This window comes from Panthera onca, chromosome B2 (genome assembly GCF_046562875.1).
Source record: "Panthera onca isolate mPanOnc1 chromosome B2, mPanOnc1 haplotype 2, whole genome shotgun sequence".
Lineage (NCBI taxonomy): Eukaryota > Metazoa > Chordata > Mammalia > Carnivora > Felidae > Panthera > Panthera onca.
In genome coordinates, this window is record NC_138343.1 from 53,596,482 (window position 1) to 53,613,602 (window position 17,121).

The following is a 17,121-nucleotide window of genomic DNA, read 5'->3' on the forward strand; positions in this document are numbered from 1 at the left end:
GTAACCCATATGGTAATGGCACTCTATAATGCTACATAAACTCTAAGGCTATATAAACAGTTTTAACATTATTTAGATTCAGCAAACTTTGATCTGTCCACTTTATATGGTGCTTAATGCCAGCAGGCACAGAATGGGCAGGGAAACATTTACACATCACTGACATGAGGAAAACATCCTGCCACCTAGTGGTTTCTATACGACACTAGAGTCCTTCTAGTGGATGGATAAACCAGGTGCCTCAGAGAGTACAGTTCTCTCCAAACTCTCCAAAGATGAGGTGAGACCTGGTTACAAGAATGTTAACGACCACCTCCCCCACAGATCCTCAGAACGCTCCCCAATGAACTCTAGGATCTTTCTGTACACTAAGCACCTTGGAGGGAGGGCACATGCCCAGCAAGGAACAGCTGTGAGGACAGTCCCATTTGGTACATGGAGGATGACCTATGGATGGCATGTGCGCATGTGCATGTATGTGGAATAGCAACATAGAAGAGTCCACTGAAGCTGGACTAATTACTGATGACTACATGGTCTTAAAACTGGACCATTCTGAAGGAAGAAAAAACCTAGAGTTGACCTAGGAAAAAGAATATTACTTCCGTGCAATGTGAATTAAATATTATGTGACAAGATGGAAAATGTAGCTCTGGAAATAGTATAGATAATAGCACTCAAAAGTTTTAGGTAGAGGATCCCGAAGAAATTAAGTATAGGAAAAAGATAAGTGTTTTCCATCTTTGTGGGTTCTTTAGCAAAACCAAATGTATATTCCAAACTAACATGAGATCAGAAATATGTATAAGTCTAGCCACAAGTTTTTTTTCTAAAAAGCACAGCTTTTTAGCTCAACTTAGGTTCATTTTCTCGTTTCTTATTTATTCACGGAATCATTTCTTTCTACAACTCTTTAAAAGGTAAACTATTTTACGTTTTAAAAAAGGCCATCAAGAATTATTTTAAAATTGCGCATAGCTTCTGAATTGAGCCCAAAAAGCAATGAGCCATGAGCTATCTTTCAAGGTTATTTCTGCTTTTGCAAATAAAATGTGCTATTCGCCAAAAGCTTCAGAGGCTATAGTGACTTTAGATTATTTTCAGTAAAACACCACCACCACTATTTTTCTTCGTAATACTCTCTACTTTTAGGAAAAAGTACCAAATTTCCTTCCTAAATCTTTTAACAAAAATGCACTTAATTTTAATCGCAAAAAAAAAAAAAATGTTATCAATATAAAAGCACTTACAAAGTAGTCCTATGCTTATTCTCAAGTTTTATTTCAGGTATTGACATAAGCAAAGAAAAATAATTCATTCTTTAAGTGTCAAGTAGACTAAAATCCAATTTCTTAAGGGGTGCTTACTTTTGTTTGATGGTATGCTCCATTTCCTTGAATTTCTTTGACAAATTATTTGTTTTTTCAAAAACCAGAGCCTTATCACCTGGCAAGCCATGGCTGGATATCTCCTTCAAAAGACTGTGTAAAACTTCAAGATCTTTCTTATGTTCTAAGAATTCAGAAGTTGATTCCTACAAAGGATTTAGATATTTAAACAATAGAAGATACTGCTAGATTTTCAGATGGCATTCTATCTACCAAGAGGTATGTATGGAGCCAGAATGGCTCTCCTCAGAATTTCACAGAAGAATGATCCCGCCTGTAGTCAGTACTCTAAATATAAATAAACATGAAGTAGGCTGTTTGAAAGAGAACATAGTAAATTTATTTAATTTAAAAACGTCCTCTTTATACTCTGTCTCTTTGTGGGTTCTGGCATATAAGGTACTTTTAAGATCTTTAATATGTGCAAACTGTGTATGTGAGACATGGTGTTCATTTCTAATCAATGAGCAAAACATGTCAAGGAGAAGATGGGGTTTGGGATTTTTAAAGGAGGGAAGCACAGATCCTTACCAATCTATCAGCAATTAATCTATCAGCATTAATGATGATCGTTAATTATAATTCCGCTAATACATGTATGAGCTGGTCTTAAATGTTAATATACTTGATTAACCTCGTGATTATTAAGGAAGACACACCTGCATATATTGAGACAATTCACTAACGTCTTTTCCTGGCACATCTGTGTCAGTAAGAGCCCGAGTTTTTGTTTCTAAAAACGTTTGGAGCTTTTCTGAGAGGTTCTCAAAGAGTTCTACTTTGGTTTTGAGCTCCTCCATCTTGGCCAGTTTTTCTTTGTGTTTATGACTAGCTTCTGAAAACCGAGCAGACAAGTCTTTCATCTTGGCCTGCAGTGAGGATGCAGTGGATGGGTCTGAGGTCTCCATAAATTTCTTCACTTTTTCATTCATGGCATTTATACTGCTCTGACGACCTGCAATATCCTGTTCCAACATCTGAAATGAACCAAATAATGCGTATGTTTCACAATGATGTTTACAAATAGTATCACAGAGTGTTAAAAACATCACTATTCATAACAACATGAGCTTGAACCACCTGTGACTGAGGCAAGTTAACGTTGAAACTGATTGACAAGTCTGATCTGTCCCTGGAGGAACACAATCCCAAATCTCTTCAAGAGAGACTGGAGAACAGCTGGCAAGTTGCCTGAGCAAGGCAGGAGGCGGCTGCTACTCAGCAGCCCCTGGGATCTAATGGAGCCCCGGGATTATCCATGGTCCTCATTTTTAAAAGGCTAGACAACAACAAGATTGATCTGATTAACCTCATGTGCAGCTGGCTGAAGCTGTGATACACACGATAGGGCTCATGTATGTGTAAGCCCTCTGAAATGAATTACACTCATGAAAAAGTATACAAAGCTCTCTCTCTATACTTCTTCACAGAAAAACTGTTCTGACACATGTGTTTTGGTGCAAGCAATACTGTCCAGTTATATTCAGGAAACCCCTTTTTCTATATCCTTAAATTGATCTTAAATCTACCCCTTCTTGGGACTTTTTAAACATTTTTTTTTATCTAAAAGTGTTTTTTTTTCCTTTTTAAATGTCACTTACAATGTTTTTACTGATCACATCCTGAAGAGCAGCAGAGTTTAAGGGCACTTGACCTTGTTCTTTCAGAGAACTTTCCACACTTCCCATCCAGTCCAGCATTTCATCCAGGCCATCCTGCACACTCAGTGAGCGGGTCAAGGTTATCTGGAGTTTTTCATTTCGTTCATTAACAGACTTGGACAGATCATCATATCTCCCAACAATGTCATCTAGTCCAAAGAGATCAGGAAATGTTAACCATGAAGTTCTCTTTGACCTATTCCTTTTCAAAAATACACTAAGGTGAGTCACAAAACTTCCATACCAAAATTGGAAAAAGGAAAAAGTTTAAATGATAAATTCAAAATACATAATCAGAGCACCATCTAAAAACTTAAAAAAAGAAGGAAAGCATCTCAGTGGAATATAAAAAAAAGAATTATTTCTTAAAAAATAGTTCAAATATATGCCATCTGCATTTGAAAAAAGATTTTTGGATGCATAAATATTTGAATTGTTGCAGAGAATGTTAAGTGGTCTAAACTGCTGATGTTTGGAATACATATTGGTTCTCAACCTGACATTTCAAATTAGCCATACTTGGTAACTATATGGGGGGAAAAGGGTGACAGTCAGATACAGCTATTCTCAAGAAACAATACACAGCTATAAAAAGATTTATCAAGAATTAACCCTCACATATAAAAAGTTATCTCTCCCATGTACACATATGCATTCTCCGTCTCTCTCCCTCTCTCTCTCTCTCTCTCTCTCTCACACACACACACACACATAACTAAGCTTTTGTCATCCTTCACATCCTAAGCAAAGTACTCAAATGCATAGAAATTGACAGATCCAAACATGAGAAAATAAATATAATCAGAAAACAGATAATGAAAATTCACTTAAAATAAAGAGGGTTGAGGTTATGCTTCTAAAATATAAATAGAATGTATTTGAAAAGTTTGATAGCAGACAAAAGGGAAAAATAAATGTTAACAGCTTGACCTATCTCAGATGAGATTAACCTTCTTTTCAATTAAGATGCTAAAAAAGCAGCCCATTCTAGCCAATTTTTCACTCAAATATAAAGTTCTATATTTTAACATCCTACATTCTGTACTGCAGACCAAAAAAAGTTCAAAGAACAATGATTTTAAATGTATTAATCTCTCTCTGGAATAATCATCAATTTGTCACTCACTGTACAATAATTTGAAACATATTTTAATTACTTCTGAATGCTTTAGTTGGATACATTGTATGTGCAGTTAGCAGAAAACTTTGACCTGAAACCCCTCTCTAAAAGTGAAATATTTTACACGTTGTGTTTGGTCCATGGAACATGATCTATATAAGCAATATTTCCCTTTGATTGTTTTAATATATAATGAGAAAACAGTTTGACAAATTTTCACTAAATTGAGAGGTTAAATGTAATTTAAAGAGACAATCATGCTTCTGCCACAGAACATAATGAAGCCCTGAGAATGTGGAGGCGGAGTGGGGTGGGGGGCATAGGGGAGTGCACTGAATATGCACCAAGATTCTATCAGCAGACAAAACAAGCAGCAAGTTCAAATACAAGCCCTGCTTTGAAAGTCACAAGAGAAGATACTCTGAATTGCAGGTAGTGATTGATTACCAGGTGAACTGCTTCTCAAATGGGCAATTCTGTGCATCAGCAGGGTAACGTAGGCAATCTGTTTAGCCTTGCTAAGGGACGTCCCACACAAAGTCAGCTATTTTAATAAAATTAACACATCTTGAATGTTACTATTTTCGTATTTCTTAGTGATCAAGTACTGTCACTGAAGTCAATTCTTGCTTTTACTAAGTGAATATTGTTTTATAAAAAGTGACAAAATGAAATCTACTGTAAGAATATTAATTTTTTAAGTGGTTGGTTTTCATAGAGTCACATAGAGTTTTCTTAGGTCACACAGATCTTAGAGAAATTCCTCTCTATCTTAAATATATTTTCACATATTCCTAGAAACTTATACCACATAGAAGTTTTAAGTCTCAAAATAATGTATAATATGTGGAGTTTTAAGCTAATAAAAATGAGACTATGTACAATTAACAGTGGGAAAAATGTCAAAATGCCTCTGCAAATAACAGCAACACATATAACAAAGTCTTTCTTTCTTCTCCAAATCTCTGTGCCCAAGTCTTTAAAGCAGTTGGTTGCAAATGTGGGATGTCAAAATGGTACACTGGCATATAGGAACAAAATGTTAGACCTTCCGTTCATATTTTTTACCTTATACTTTAAAATGTTATGTTTTTGTATTTATAATTATAATACACGTAATGTGATAAGACAGTAACGTGTACATAACTTACAAATACACATGCATATATGAGGGTGTATGCTGAAAATTATTTGATAGAGGTGCATGATCAAAGAAGTTTAGACATCTTTAAGAATGTAAAAAAAAGTTTTCCTTCTACAGAGCAGTTTTAGAAAAGCAAAGTTTCGTCCTTCTCTTCATCTAAAATTTCTGCTCAGATTTTAATTCACACTTTCTTTGATGTGAAAACACAGGTCCAATTATCTTACAAAACATTAAGTTTTCTATTTCACATGTAGAAATATATAATAACCTGAAACCACACATTAAATAATATGAAAAGCAGCAAAGTCAAAGCAAAACATACAGTAAGACAGCAAGCATTTACCGATACCCCCACTGTGCATTTACTATAAACTAAACATTATGAGTGGATACGAAGAATAACATGCAATACCTCTTTTCTTAAGAAATGTGGACTCTTAGAGGGCACAAAAGCACCAACATAACTGGATACAAGTTTCTAGTATCACCAAAGAACTGGGGCAACTGGAACCCTGTGAGACCCCTCAAAGGCTTCTAGAAAATGGAGAGCTGGAAATGTTGGTTTAAAGCACATCTCTTAGCCACGCTCCTGCTTTCAACAAAGACAGACCCCTCCAGGGAGTCTCTTTTGGCTACAGGATTAGAGGCTAGCTCTGCCCAATGCCATCAACCAGAAGAATCTGAAGTTCTACTTCCTGTGGTGAATACTACATAGAGTTTTTGTTACATTTTCTAAAAATAAAACTAAACTTTAAATATACTCCTCTCAAAGAATACAACCCCCACTCCCAATATACCTGCCGAGAAAAGCCATGCCTCTTCCCAGATTGAGAAGCACCATTTCACAGTGAAAGGCCATAAACAACACAATATACACTAGTGAACGTGTTCTCCATATCAGAATATCTTCATTTAGGATTTACCCGGGAGAAAGTGAACAAGGAAATCAATACTCACCCAGTGTTTTCTGGATATCATTCTTGGCTGGAAGTAAAGATCCTCTGGCATCTAAAAGGACTTCGGCCGTTTTTTTCAGTTTCTCTACAGCCACCTGCTGATTTGATATCTGCCCTTGCAGAGCCTGGAGGATTGAATGCCTCAGTTATACTCAGTAGGACTAAATGGTATATTTCCAGTATAAAAAAATTGCTTACAGTAAGATAAAGTTAAATTGGACAGAATAATCTCTTCATCATTACAAACTTACTCCAGAGTCCTTAGAGTAAGGCCAGTTATAAAGTGGTGTTAGCAAAGATATCAACCAGTCAGGATAATACAAATTCAGTCTTGAAATTAACCCTTGAGCATATGTTCATGATACTTGGCCTGATTCTCGATCTTACAACCCTCTACCTCTAGCCTGAGATCCCCTTGAGTCCCCACTTTGAGACTTCAGAGGATACCCTCACTAACCACCAGAAAACAACAACAAAAATCAACCTGACAAAAAACCTTTGGGACTCTGACTCCAAGTAAGGAAACAATTAGGGATTTCCATTTCAATACAAAGTCATGTTTATATCTGTTTATTCAACAAAAGTTACTTAACATCTAACAAATCCAAAATATCTTGCTATGTTTGTGAAGATCCAAAAAAAAAAAAAAAAAAAAAAAAAAAAAAAAAAAAAAACCAACAAACCAGACACAAAGCTCACCCACAGGGATCTTACAGTCAGAAAGTGTTAAGTGCTACTGGAAACTGAGAAGAGGAATAACTGGGAAGGGAACTGACATCCACTCCCATGGTGGTGAGACTGAGGTAAGTCCTGAAAAAAACGTAGATTGAGGCATGCAGGAGTGGAGAGGGGTAACAGCTCCCTGCAGAGGGACAGATGGGGACAGAAACATCCTAGGAGAAGGGGAGGGTCCCAACCAGTTAGAGAATGTGTATGGGTGAATAAACAGTACCAGGACCGGGAAGGCTTCAAATGTCTGCTAAGGAGTTTACATTTTACCCTGCAGCAATGGAAAGTTATTCAGGGCTTTTGAATAGGGACTGACATGCTCAGAGCTGTCTTAAGAGAAGGCTAAATTTGTAGCACTGTGTGGGATAAACTAAATGGGTAAGAAATGAGGGAGAGACACCAGTTAGGGGCAACTTAAGCAGTTGAGAGGCCCCGTTCTGGACTGGGAAGGTAGAATTGGTGAGGGAGTAGGGGAGGGACCACAGCACTTGATAACTGGTTATCTAACACTGTGCCGTGTCATATGATAGCCACTAACTACATGGGGCTTTTTAAATTTAAAATTAATTGAAATCAAACAAAATTAAAAATTCAATTCCTCAGATGCACCAGCCACATTTCAAGCACTAAGTAGCCAAGGGTGAGGAGTGGTTACCACAATGGAGAGATTACAGAATATGTCCACCATCACAGAATGTTCTATCAGACATCACTGCTTGAGGGGACAGGAACAAGAGAAAAGACAAGAGAAATATCCAGAGTTTTTGAGCCTAGGTAATTAATGGAATTCATAAGCGAAAGTGGGAGCAAAGGAGAGTCTGGGAATTTATGACTTCAAAGTACTCTTAGGACCCTCATATAGGAAAAAAACCCAAGGGTGTTGGGGTGGCTCAGTCGGTCAATCATCTGACTCTTGATTTCTCAGGTCATGATCTTGCAATTTGTGGGATCAAGCCCTCCATCAGGCTCTGCACTGATGATGCAGAGCCTGCTTGGGATTCTTCCTATCTCTCTGCCCCTTCCCCACTTGCACACTCTCTCAAAATAAATAAACATTAAAAAAAGAATTAAAAAAAAAAAAAGAAAAAAAACAGTGAAGTTGGAAAGGGAGTTGACTCTGAACACAGGCTGGAACTAGACATAAAGCACTGGAAGCCAAGACCCATGGTGAGACTGCTAGAGAAGAAAGCAGGAAAACACCGGAGAAGAAGGCCATAAGGAATCACAGAGAGTTCTACGTAAGTGATTAGAAGGGAAAAAAACAAACACAAAAAAACCTATCATCAAGGAGATGGAAATCGGCCTGAAACAATTCTGTCCCCAAAGGTTACAGGAAGACAGAAAGTGGAAAATGTTATTAATGTCATCTGCTTTAGAAAGGATACTATAACCTTGAATCTGAAGAGAAGCCCCCATTTCTCTAAGCAGATGCAGCTCAACAGCTAGGACAAAGAGAGAAGTAGAGGCAAGAACCACAGATAAGTCTTCCAGAAGTTTGGCCCAGCATTCCTAACCCCTCTGACGTAGCTGTGTCCAAATGGGCCACTGTCCACATGGGCCCCATGCTTGGCTTTCATTTCACTGAAGCTACTCAAGGTCCTCTTCCAGTCTCACATTCGGATTTCAAATTCAAATTCCCCTATGTCCAACTGTAGATGAACTCATCCCTGGCCGTGGGCCCAGGTTTCCAACTGGCTCTTGATCGTTTCCATCTGGGTGTAAACAGTCACCACAGACTCAAAACACTAAATCTGAACTCATCATCTCATCCCCTACACCTGCACTTCTCCTGGTGTTGCATCAGGTGATCCAAGTAGTAACTCTGAGGCTCCTCCTAGACTCTCCCTCAACCCTCCTTTCCACATGCAAATCCACCACCAGGCCCTGACAATTTTACCTGCTTAACGGTGTTTCTGTTTTTTCTTTAATCAGACCTCTGTTCTGTATTTCTGGATCACTGCAGGATAATCTCTCACTCAACTCAAAAAAGCATCCTAACTGTGCTCCCTGTCTCCAGTCTCTTCCCTGATATAGCCTCCCCAATGTGTTCTATCTAAAATATATACTGACTAGATCACTCCTCTCTTTAAAATCTTTCAGTAGTTTCCCAGTGCCTTCATAAAAAAGACAGACTTGAGTATACTCTAAAAGGTCCAATGAAATCTATTCCTTAATTCTATCTTCAATATCTTCCACCTCCTGTTCCAGAAATGTCCAACAACACAGCTATTTTGCTCAAGCTGGACCCAATGTTTAACATCTCTACATACTAACCTTCTCATGCAACCCTGTTATCCTGAGCCTGGCCTCTTATTCACCCTTTCATAGTCAGCTGGTAACCCTCCTAACTTTCTCTTCAGCCCTAGTTCTAAGTACTCCCTGCAGGTTCTCCCATAAATGCCCTGTGAATATTACTGGGTTTGTCTCTTCTTTTAAACTGTAACTTCCTTGAAAACTAGGAATTCATTCCATTCAGCTTCCTTTTATCACTGCCTACACAATGTCTGGCATATAACATTTCTAGAATAAGTAAATGAATGAAAATAAATAAAAATATCAAGTATAAGATCCAGAAAGATCCTCTTCTGTTTCAGCCTTCATTTCAGACTAAAGCAAATGCCTATAGCCAATCACAACTATTTCCTCCACTAATTTTTATATTCAAGAAAACTTAAATGACATATGGGCAGTACATATATGTCAAAAGGCCCACTAAGCTGTGGCCAACATGTGATTTGTGATCTGTATACCAGATCCTAACGTTGTCCCAAGAAGCCAAAGAACCTGTGTTAGAGTGGGTCTGTCTAAGGAAATTCTTCCAGATGTTTAGTTATAGAAGGTATAAAAAATTCCTCAAGACAGGAACTTTACCTAGAACCAGACTGAAATCTAAGACACAGCTTACTTGCATTGCATGCTTATTTAAGAGATGGAATAAGGTTATGGATACCTCCAAAAACAGATTTTTTTAGAATGTGCGTTCTCCAAGGGGAGAATCAGGGTTTCAACATCTGTGTCTTCACAAAATCTTACCGTGGGCCTAGCACATAAATGTCCACCAAAAAAATATATGCCAAAGTTCTACAAAAACATCCAATACCAAAGATGGCCCTACTAAACATCCTAAAACTTAGAAATGGATTACAAAAGAAGCATTTCTTTTTCTTCCCCTCTCCTTTTCAAAATATCCCACGTCTTTTCTCTGCATAATTATGTTTAAGAGAGTCAACAGTTTTTAATTCCCAACATGTATTGGGTTATAATTTGGTGATAGCAGTGGTTTACAATACTACTTTAGGATAAAACTGCAAATTAAAATAGTCAAAAGGGTACCATATGTAGTTTATAAAGGATCTCAATGACATTAAAACATGAAAGAGCATCTATGACCGGAAATACTGAAAGATTATGACCTTGGGCCCCTTGCCTGGACCAGAGAAGCGTGAAATCTGTAAAGGGCACTTGTCCAACTCATAGAAGATTCCTGACTTGACACTATCCCTGAGATCAAGGCAAGGCTACAGGGTGGATACTGCCAGGCAGCATGACCTAGCTCCACACCTGCTCCCAAACCCAGGCCTCTCAGCTGGTCCCCAAATCCTGTCTTTCTGTGCCTCAGATGGGACAAAAATTTTGTTTGGTCCATGGATTTTCCTGGAAGCCGATCCTGAGGAGGTCATTATAGCTCAGTGGTATCAGAGTGCAGACAACTCAGCTAACAGTCATTTGAATAATAATGATAATGACAATGTGCTATTGGGAGAATTATTTCACATGAACCGACTTGGGTACCCCCAAATCACATTATCTGCTCAATAGAATATGTTAGCATTGCAAATGTAGACAAAACAAAATGTGGTAGTCTTATGTGTTTATATTACTGTTAAAGAAAAATAATTTTACATGTTAATAAAAATGAAAGAAATGGAGACTACCCAACCCTCATAAAAATTTATCCTTGCTACATGCTGAGATCATCTGTGAGGAAAACATGAACGTATGCCAAGAACAACTTCAATTGCACATTTAATTTTTTAAATTATGCTGTGGCTTAATTAGAATTTATCCTCCTTTGAGACATTGCTCTCCTCTTTACTATTTCTTTGGCTGCCTTGTGACTGAAAGAATCTTCTTCCACAGCACATACCAAGTAAGTTCTCCTGTTTTAGAATTAATCCATGTATCTGTTTAACTTAAAAGCCATAGCATTCTTTGGGGTTTTTCTTTCTCTTTTTGCTCCAGTTATAAAAAAATTACTTTCATATAGTATGTAATCAGTTTCCTGATAGAGACCTAACTTGAAATGTGTTGTATTTTATATACTTTCCTATACTAAAAGCACCTAACTTTTTTTTAATGTTTTATTTCATTTTGAGAGAGCATGAGCAGGGGAGGGGCAGAAAGAGGGAGACACAGAATCCGAAGCAGGCTCCAGGCTCTGAGCTATTAGCACAGAGCCCGATGTGGGACTTGACCTCATGAACTGTGAGATCATGATGTAAGTTGAAGTCAGATGCTCAACCCACTGAGCCATACTGTCCTTTGACACGTAATCAAGTGTGACCTGAAAACTTAAGGCAGATTTGTTCCAGTGCTTGTGGGAAAGAAAAAAAGAAAGGGTAAAAGCAAAGAGGTCCAGGACTGATAATGCACATCTAGAGGAAGGAAACAACCCCTGGGAGGCAGCACCACTGCAGGATTCTGACCTGGAACTGGACCTCTCCCGGGTGCCTAATGTGACCCTGAGTAAAGACAGAAGCAGCGCCCTCCCCTCTCCTCTCCTCCGGGCACCTCACCTCCCTCCTTTCATCCCGTGCTTCCCATCCCCATCTCTCTGCCTTGGCCTTAACCTGCCACATTTCACTCTGGTATGACCTCCAGGCAGAAGCTGCCAGTCTCAGGCAGTAACTAACATTACAGTACCTGTTTTCCTTGTAATAGCACAATAATAATGATTTTTTGATTCTGTAACTAACAGAGGCAACTAAACTCTGAACTGTAGTTGTTTCACTGGCAATACTGTGTTTACTTTCTAGCTACAGCAGCAATAAGTGACTGCTACCCACCTGCTAAAAGAAAAGACAGAACAGATTTATGAAATGAAACTTTCAAATTCAAAATTATCAGTCACATGGAACAGGAGTAAAACACTTCAAAAGTTATCTCACTACATTAAGATTTTAAAATAGGCTTTAGGTTGCACAAGTGCTCAGTCGGTTGAGCCTCCAGCTCTTGATGTCAGCCCAGGTCGTGATCTCCCAGTTCGTGAGTTCAAGTTCCATTTTGGGCTCTGTGCTGACAGCAAGAAGCCTGTTTGGGATTCTCTCTCTCTCCCTCCCTTGTTTGTGCACTCTTTCTCTTTCTCAAAATAAATAAACTTAATTTTTTTTGAAAAATAAATAATATACGCATTAAATTGAAGATACTCTTCCATTGTGGGTCTTCCGAGACTTCAATTATTCAGTCTGACACCAAGCCTGCATTTTTTGAAGAGCAGGTAGACTTTTTGAGAACTGTGCTAGGTAATAACTGAAGTTTATGTCTCTAAGAATTACAGGGATACTCAATAAGAACACCAATCCTGGCCCTCAGACCCCAGATGGGACAGTGACATCCATTCTTCCTTTTCACCTGTTCATTCTTGAACAAGTATTTACTGAGTACCCACTTTGGGCCATGTACTCTTCTAGGTGCTGGGGAGGTAGCAGTGAGCAAAATGGAGGAAAACACACCTACCTTCATGGAACTTACTTGCAATGAACAAAATAAAGAAGTGTAGAGATAAGTAAGTGGCCAGGGCAATAGTGGTTTTTCTTTAGGGAGGAGGGAGCAGTGGGATGTCAGCCATAACAGCAACATCCAACAGTTAAACAACAGTGGAAAAAACAATCTTATTAGAAAGAGAACTGAACTGGATGGTGAATTAGAGTTGCACCTCCCTTTAGAAAGACAAGTACTTTTCCCATACTTTATTCTCCTTTCCTACGTGAAACCATCACACAAGTGTGGGGAGACGGATGGCTTTCAGTAAGACGACAGAAGGGTTGATCTCTCACTTTTCTCTTTCTTTCTTGCTCTAGCTCTTACCTTGGTCTCTTCTAATTGCCTTTGCAGATTTTTAGGGTCCACAGCAATAGGTTCAGATAAGTGTTTGCTTGCTGTGACCTCACAGGCCTGGAGCCCAGAAAGAAGTCCACATGAGGCATCTTCATAGTGTTGATATTTATCCACCAAGTCTTTAAGATTATTCCCGAGGACATTGCACTAAAAAAAAAAAAAAAAAAAAAATCAGAAGAAAAAAAGCGTGGGGGATTAAAATCCCACTATCTTTGCATGTATTAAAAACCTTAGGACCTATGAGTAATGCAACCTGGAAAACATCAGCCTTCAGCCAAAGTTAGTGAAACCTACAGGACTAAGATTTTCTCTTTTACATGCAGAAGCATCTTCAAAGAGTAACAATAAAAACAAAGAGGTAGTTCTAGATTTATACCAATTCAAAAACATATTTACAAGATCTGGGTCTTACCCCAGAACAAAGGATTTAGGAATCAATCACCAGAGGAGACTAATCTACCAGGGCACATTCCCAAGAAGTTTTATCCACCATGTGTACAGCCATGTATTTGATGGAAAGGTTTTCAAAGTGCTTATAATAAATCACTCATATGTTACACAAGACTGATGTTGCACAAGGAGGGCAAATAATCTAGATCAGAATGAAGCAAAGGCCAATAATCAATGATGCTCTTCAAACCATCTGTGCAACTTGGCCAGTGTGTTCAGCTTATACTGTAAACAGGGAAATGTTCTTCGTATTGTTTTGTTTTTAAACAGAACTCTTCTGCTTGTCCACAAGAAGAAGCTGAAACAGTCTGTTAGCCATTAAGTATTAAAATAGTGCACTGATCAAAGATATCTGCAAAACAAACAAGAGTCATATATGTGAAGGGAATTATCCGAGATGAAACGTCACCTCCCAGGCCTGAGAGGATGCAAATTAGCAAGCAAATTAGCAAGCCACGCTTTGGGCTCGGAACCAAAACATATACGCCACCTGGTGGTCAAATCGGATGCTGGCATTCTAGAGTTCAGGCTGCCTGGAAAATGCATCTCAAAACACTAACTAGGTATAACTTCAGGCTCCTAACCTTTAAACACGTTTGCAGAAGTAAAGCACATGCATAACAAAGACGGAACGAGGATGAAACCACCTTATTTCCTCTGCTTCAGTTCTTAGATTTCTCGCCTCTAATTCCAAAACAAAAGTTAAGAGGGACAGGGTGAAAACTCTAGTCATAGTCTGATCTTCCCTTAAAAATGAAATTACCTTCGAGTAGAGAGACCTGAAGCGATCGGTAGCATGATCCAATTTGCTCTGGACTTCTCTGTGGGTTGCAGAAGTATCGATATTGTCCTGGTCAGCCTTGCTACTGCCACTTCTCCTGCTGCAAGATTTGGCCGCTTCTAACACTCTGTTTCCAGAAATTGTGATGTACCTCAAGTCCCCTTTGTGAGAAATGACGTCTTCTGAGAAACTCTTCTGCCGTTTCAGTTTGGTCATTAAACCACTGAGGTCGTCAGCACCTGCTTCCAGGTTTTCCAATTCTTGCTCTGACTGCTGCAGCCAGTGTTCAAACTCGCTATAATCTGCATCGAACTTTTCTAATTCTTCCTGCAGAGAATGCGTTAATTTCATTTTCTTCTCCGACTCGGCCAGTGCGGTCTCATAATGTGTTTTCAGTTCTTTCATGTTCTTCTGCAGTTTCTCTTTTTCCTCAGGAGAGAGATAGTGACCCTGTTTCTCAAGCAAGGCTTGTGCAGACTGAGTGGCCATGAGGACTGCTTGGTGCTGAGAGACAATCTTCTCATGTTGGGCCTGCGTGAAAACAAATCAGCCGTAAGGTCAGAGCGGTGATGGGGTGACACTGAGGTGTCAGGAGCCCAGGACTGACAGACTTGCTTCTCATTAACCTTGTCAAGGTGCACAGTGTGTCCCGTGTACTGGTGCATTTCAGAAGAGCATGCTCTGACCACCCTAACCTTACTTCTGAGGAGGTTTCCCAATCTTCTCTACAAAGTACTTAGATGATCACATAGGACAAGTACTGTTTTTGAGAAGTTTGGAAAAAATGTTATGAATTTCTCTTCCACGTCTAAAACAAACATCTACAGTATGATCTCAATTTACTCACTGCTTCCTCACAATCACCTTAAAGGGACTGCTAATGTCTTCAGCTAATCACTGAGCAGATAAATACAATATTTTAATTAAGAAATGATCCTGAAAAGACACATACATAGGAAAAAGAGAATTTGTTCCTTTTAAAGCTATAAAAATCCCATGACAATAATTAAGCGAGAACAATACACATTCAGAGGAGCCCAATAGGATCAAAGAGAATGCTGGAGCTACTTTGCTTCTCTGGCCCTCAGCTTCCTGCATGGGGAGAATGGAGACAATTACCCCTGCACGTCATGGGTTTGCTGAAAGGAGTACATGAGGTCACACGTGTAGAATACCTGCTGACGAGCCTGGCACGTACCAGGGGTTAAAATACACTGGAGTCCCTTTCTCTCCAGCCATAGCAGCTTCTTCCATTCCCCGCAATATGCCATATAAATGTGGCAAATAGGAGAAGAATCCTTTTGGATCATTTTCCACATTTCTCATAATGGTTTACAGGGAGTCAAAGGGCCTGGTAACATTAACGCCGAGCTCCTTTACTGCTTGGCTGTCTCCCACCCTACTTGAGGCACGCCAGTCTCTCAAATACTACCTCTTCCCTCACCTTGTTAGGCACGTTAGGACCTTTTCCTCTGGCTGTTCTCACCAAATGGTTCTTCCCGCAGGTATCTGCCTCGCAACCCCCTTCCCCTCTGACATGTCCTCTCTATGTCTTCACACAGATCTCATCCTCTCATGCAGCCTACTCAGATGATCCTATTTAATGCTGAAGAGTGGCTCCCAACCCCACGTTCACCCACCTGTACCCAACTCAGCAAAACCTCACCACTTTCTAACATCCCATATCGCGTAACATTTAGGTATTTGTTGTCTGACCTATCATCCTCACTCTCCTAGTATGCAAACACCATGACAGGGAATTTCATTTGCTCACTGGGGAATCCCAAGCACCTAGAGCAGTGTTGGCAACAAGGGCTAACTAAGAATAACTATATGCTGTGAAGTAGACAGGACCAAGAAGCACCGCTGTAGGGCAACTGTTCACTTTCAAGTCTGATCCCCCACTAGTCAGCAGCGAACTATTTGTATTCTATCCGTAACAACGCCTGCCACACTGTGGGCACAAGATAAATATTTGTGTCTGAAGAACATTTCTCCCACAGACTGTGTCTTTGGCATTTGAAATGGAACCACATACTATTCTCCAGCGGGTCTTCTGAACATAGTAAGTTAGACATACAGAACACCTTAGAAATTTCTGATCCATCCCCTTCCTCTTAAGGTGAGGCAACTCGGGTTGAAGGAAGAAATGCCATGGCTGAGGACATGTGGCACAACTAGAAAGAGCTAGAAACAGGCACTGGGGCTCTCTCTCCACTCTGCCAGGACATCAGGAATTCCTACAGCACTTTCAGAGTCCGTATTCTTAGAAGCAAAAAGATCAGAAGGCAAACCTCATGCAGTGAAACATCTTTATGTCTCAATCCACCCACCCATATTTTTCACTCCTTGTGTCAAGTTACTAACCTTTCCTGACTGTTATGTAATGGACTCATAAGGCATTCCTAAATGAATTCATTAAGTTTTTCATTTTAAGAAATAATTATAGGGGCGCCTGGGTGGCTCAGTCGGTTAAGCGGCCGACTTCAGCTCAGGTCATGATCTTGCGGTCTGTGAGTTCGAGCCCCGCGTCAGGCTCTGTGCTGACAGCTCAGAGCCTGGAGCCTGTTTCAGATTCTGTGTCTCCCTCTCTCTCTGACCCTCCCCCGTTCATGCTCTGTCTCTGTCTCAAAAATAAATAAATGTTAAAAAAAAAAAAAGAAATAATTATAGCAAGGTTCTGTAAGAGCCCCCAGAAACCATAAATATAATAAATACTTCCACTTTTCTTCTGGTTTAACTTAGATTTCCTGTAATATAAAAACCTCCCGGACA

General features: G+C 39.4%; 1 protein-coding gene and 1 long non-coding RNA gene across 12 annotated transcripts in view; one reads left to right on the forward strand and one right to left on the reverse strand.

Annotated features, from left to right (window-relative positions):
- DST (dystonin) overlaps positions 1–17,121 on the reverse strand; it is a 497,583-nt gene that overhangs the window by 110,983 nt on the left and 369,479 nt on the right. For all 11 annotated transcript variants that reach the window (XM_078447031.2, XM_078447029.2, XM_078447030.2 and 8 more), the window contains 6 exons: positions 14,329–14,877; positions 13,086–13,262; positions 6,271–6,394; positions 2,990–3,198; positions 2,048–2,365; positions 1,368–1,534 (listed from right to left, as the gene is read on the reverse strand). In XM_078447031.2, the coding sequence (XP_078303157.2) occupies positions 1,368–1,534; positions 2,048–2,365; positions 2,990–3,198; positions 6,271–6,394; positions 13,086–13,262; positions 14,329–14,877 (1,544 nt within the window). The remainder of the gene's footprint in view (positions 1–1,367; positions 1,535–2,047; positions 2,366–2,989; positions 3,199–6,270; positions 6,395–13,085; positions 13,263–14,328; positions 14,878–17,121) is intronic.
- LOC132667228 (uncharacterized) overlaps positions 1–17,121 on the forward strand; it is a 35,831-nt gene that overhangs the window by 1,113 nt on the left and 17,597 nt on the right. Inside the window, exon 2 of the long non-coding RNA XR_009605048.3 lies at positions 1,436–1,607. This is a non-coding gene — a long non-coding RNA (uncharacterized LOC132667228). The remainder of the gene's footprint in view (positions 1–1,435; positions 1,608–17,121) is intronic.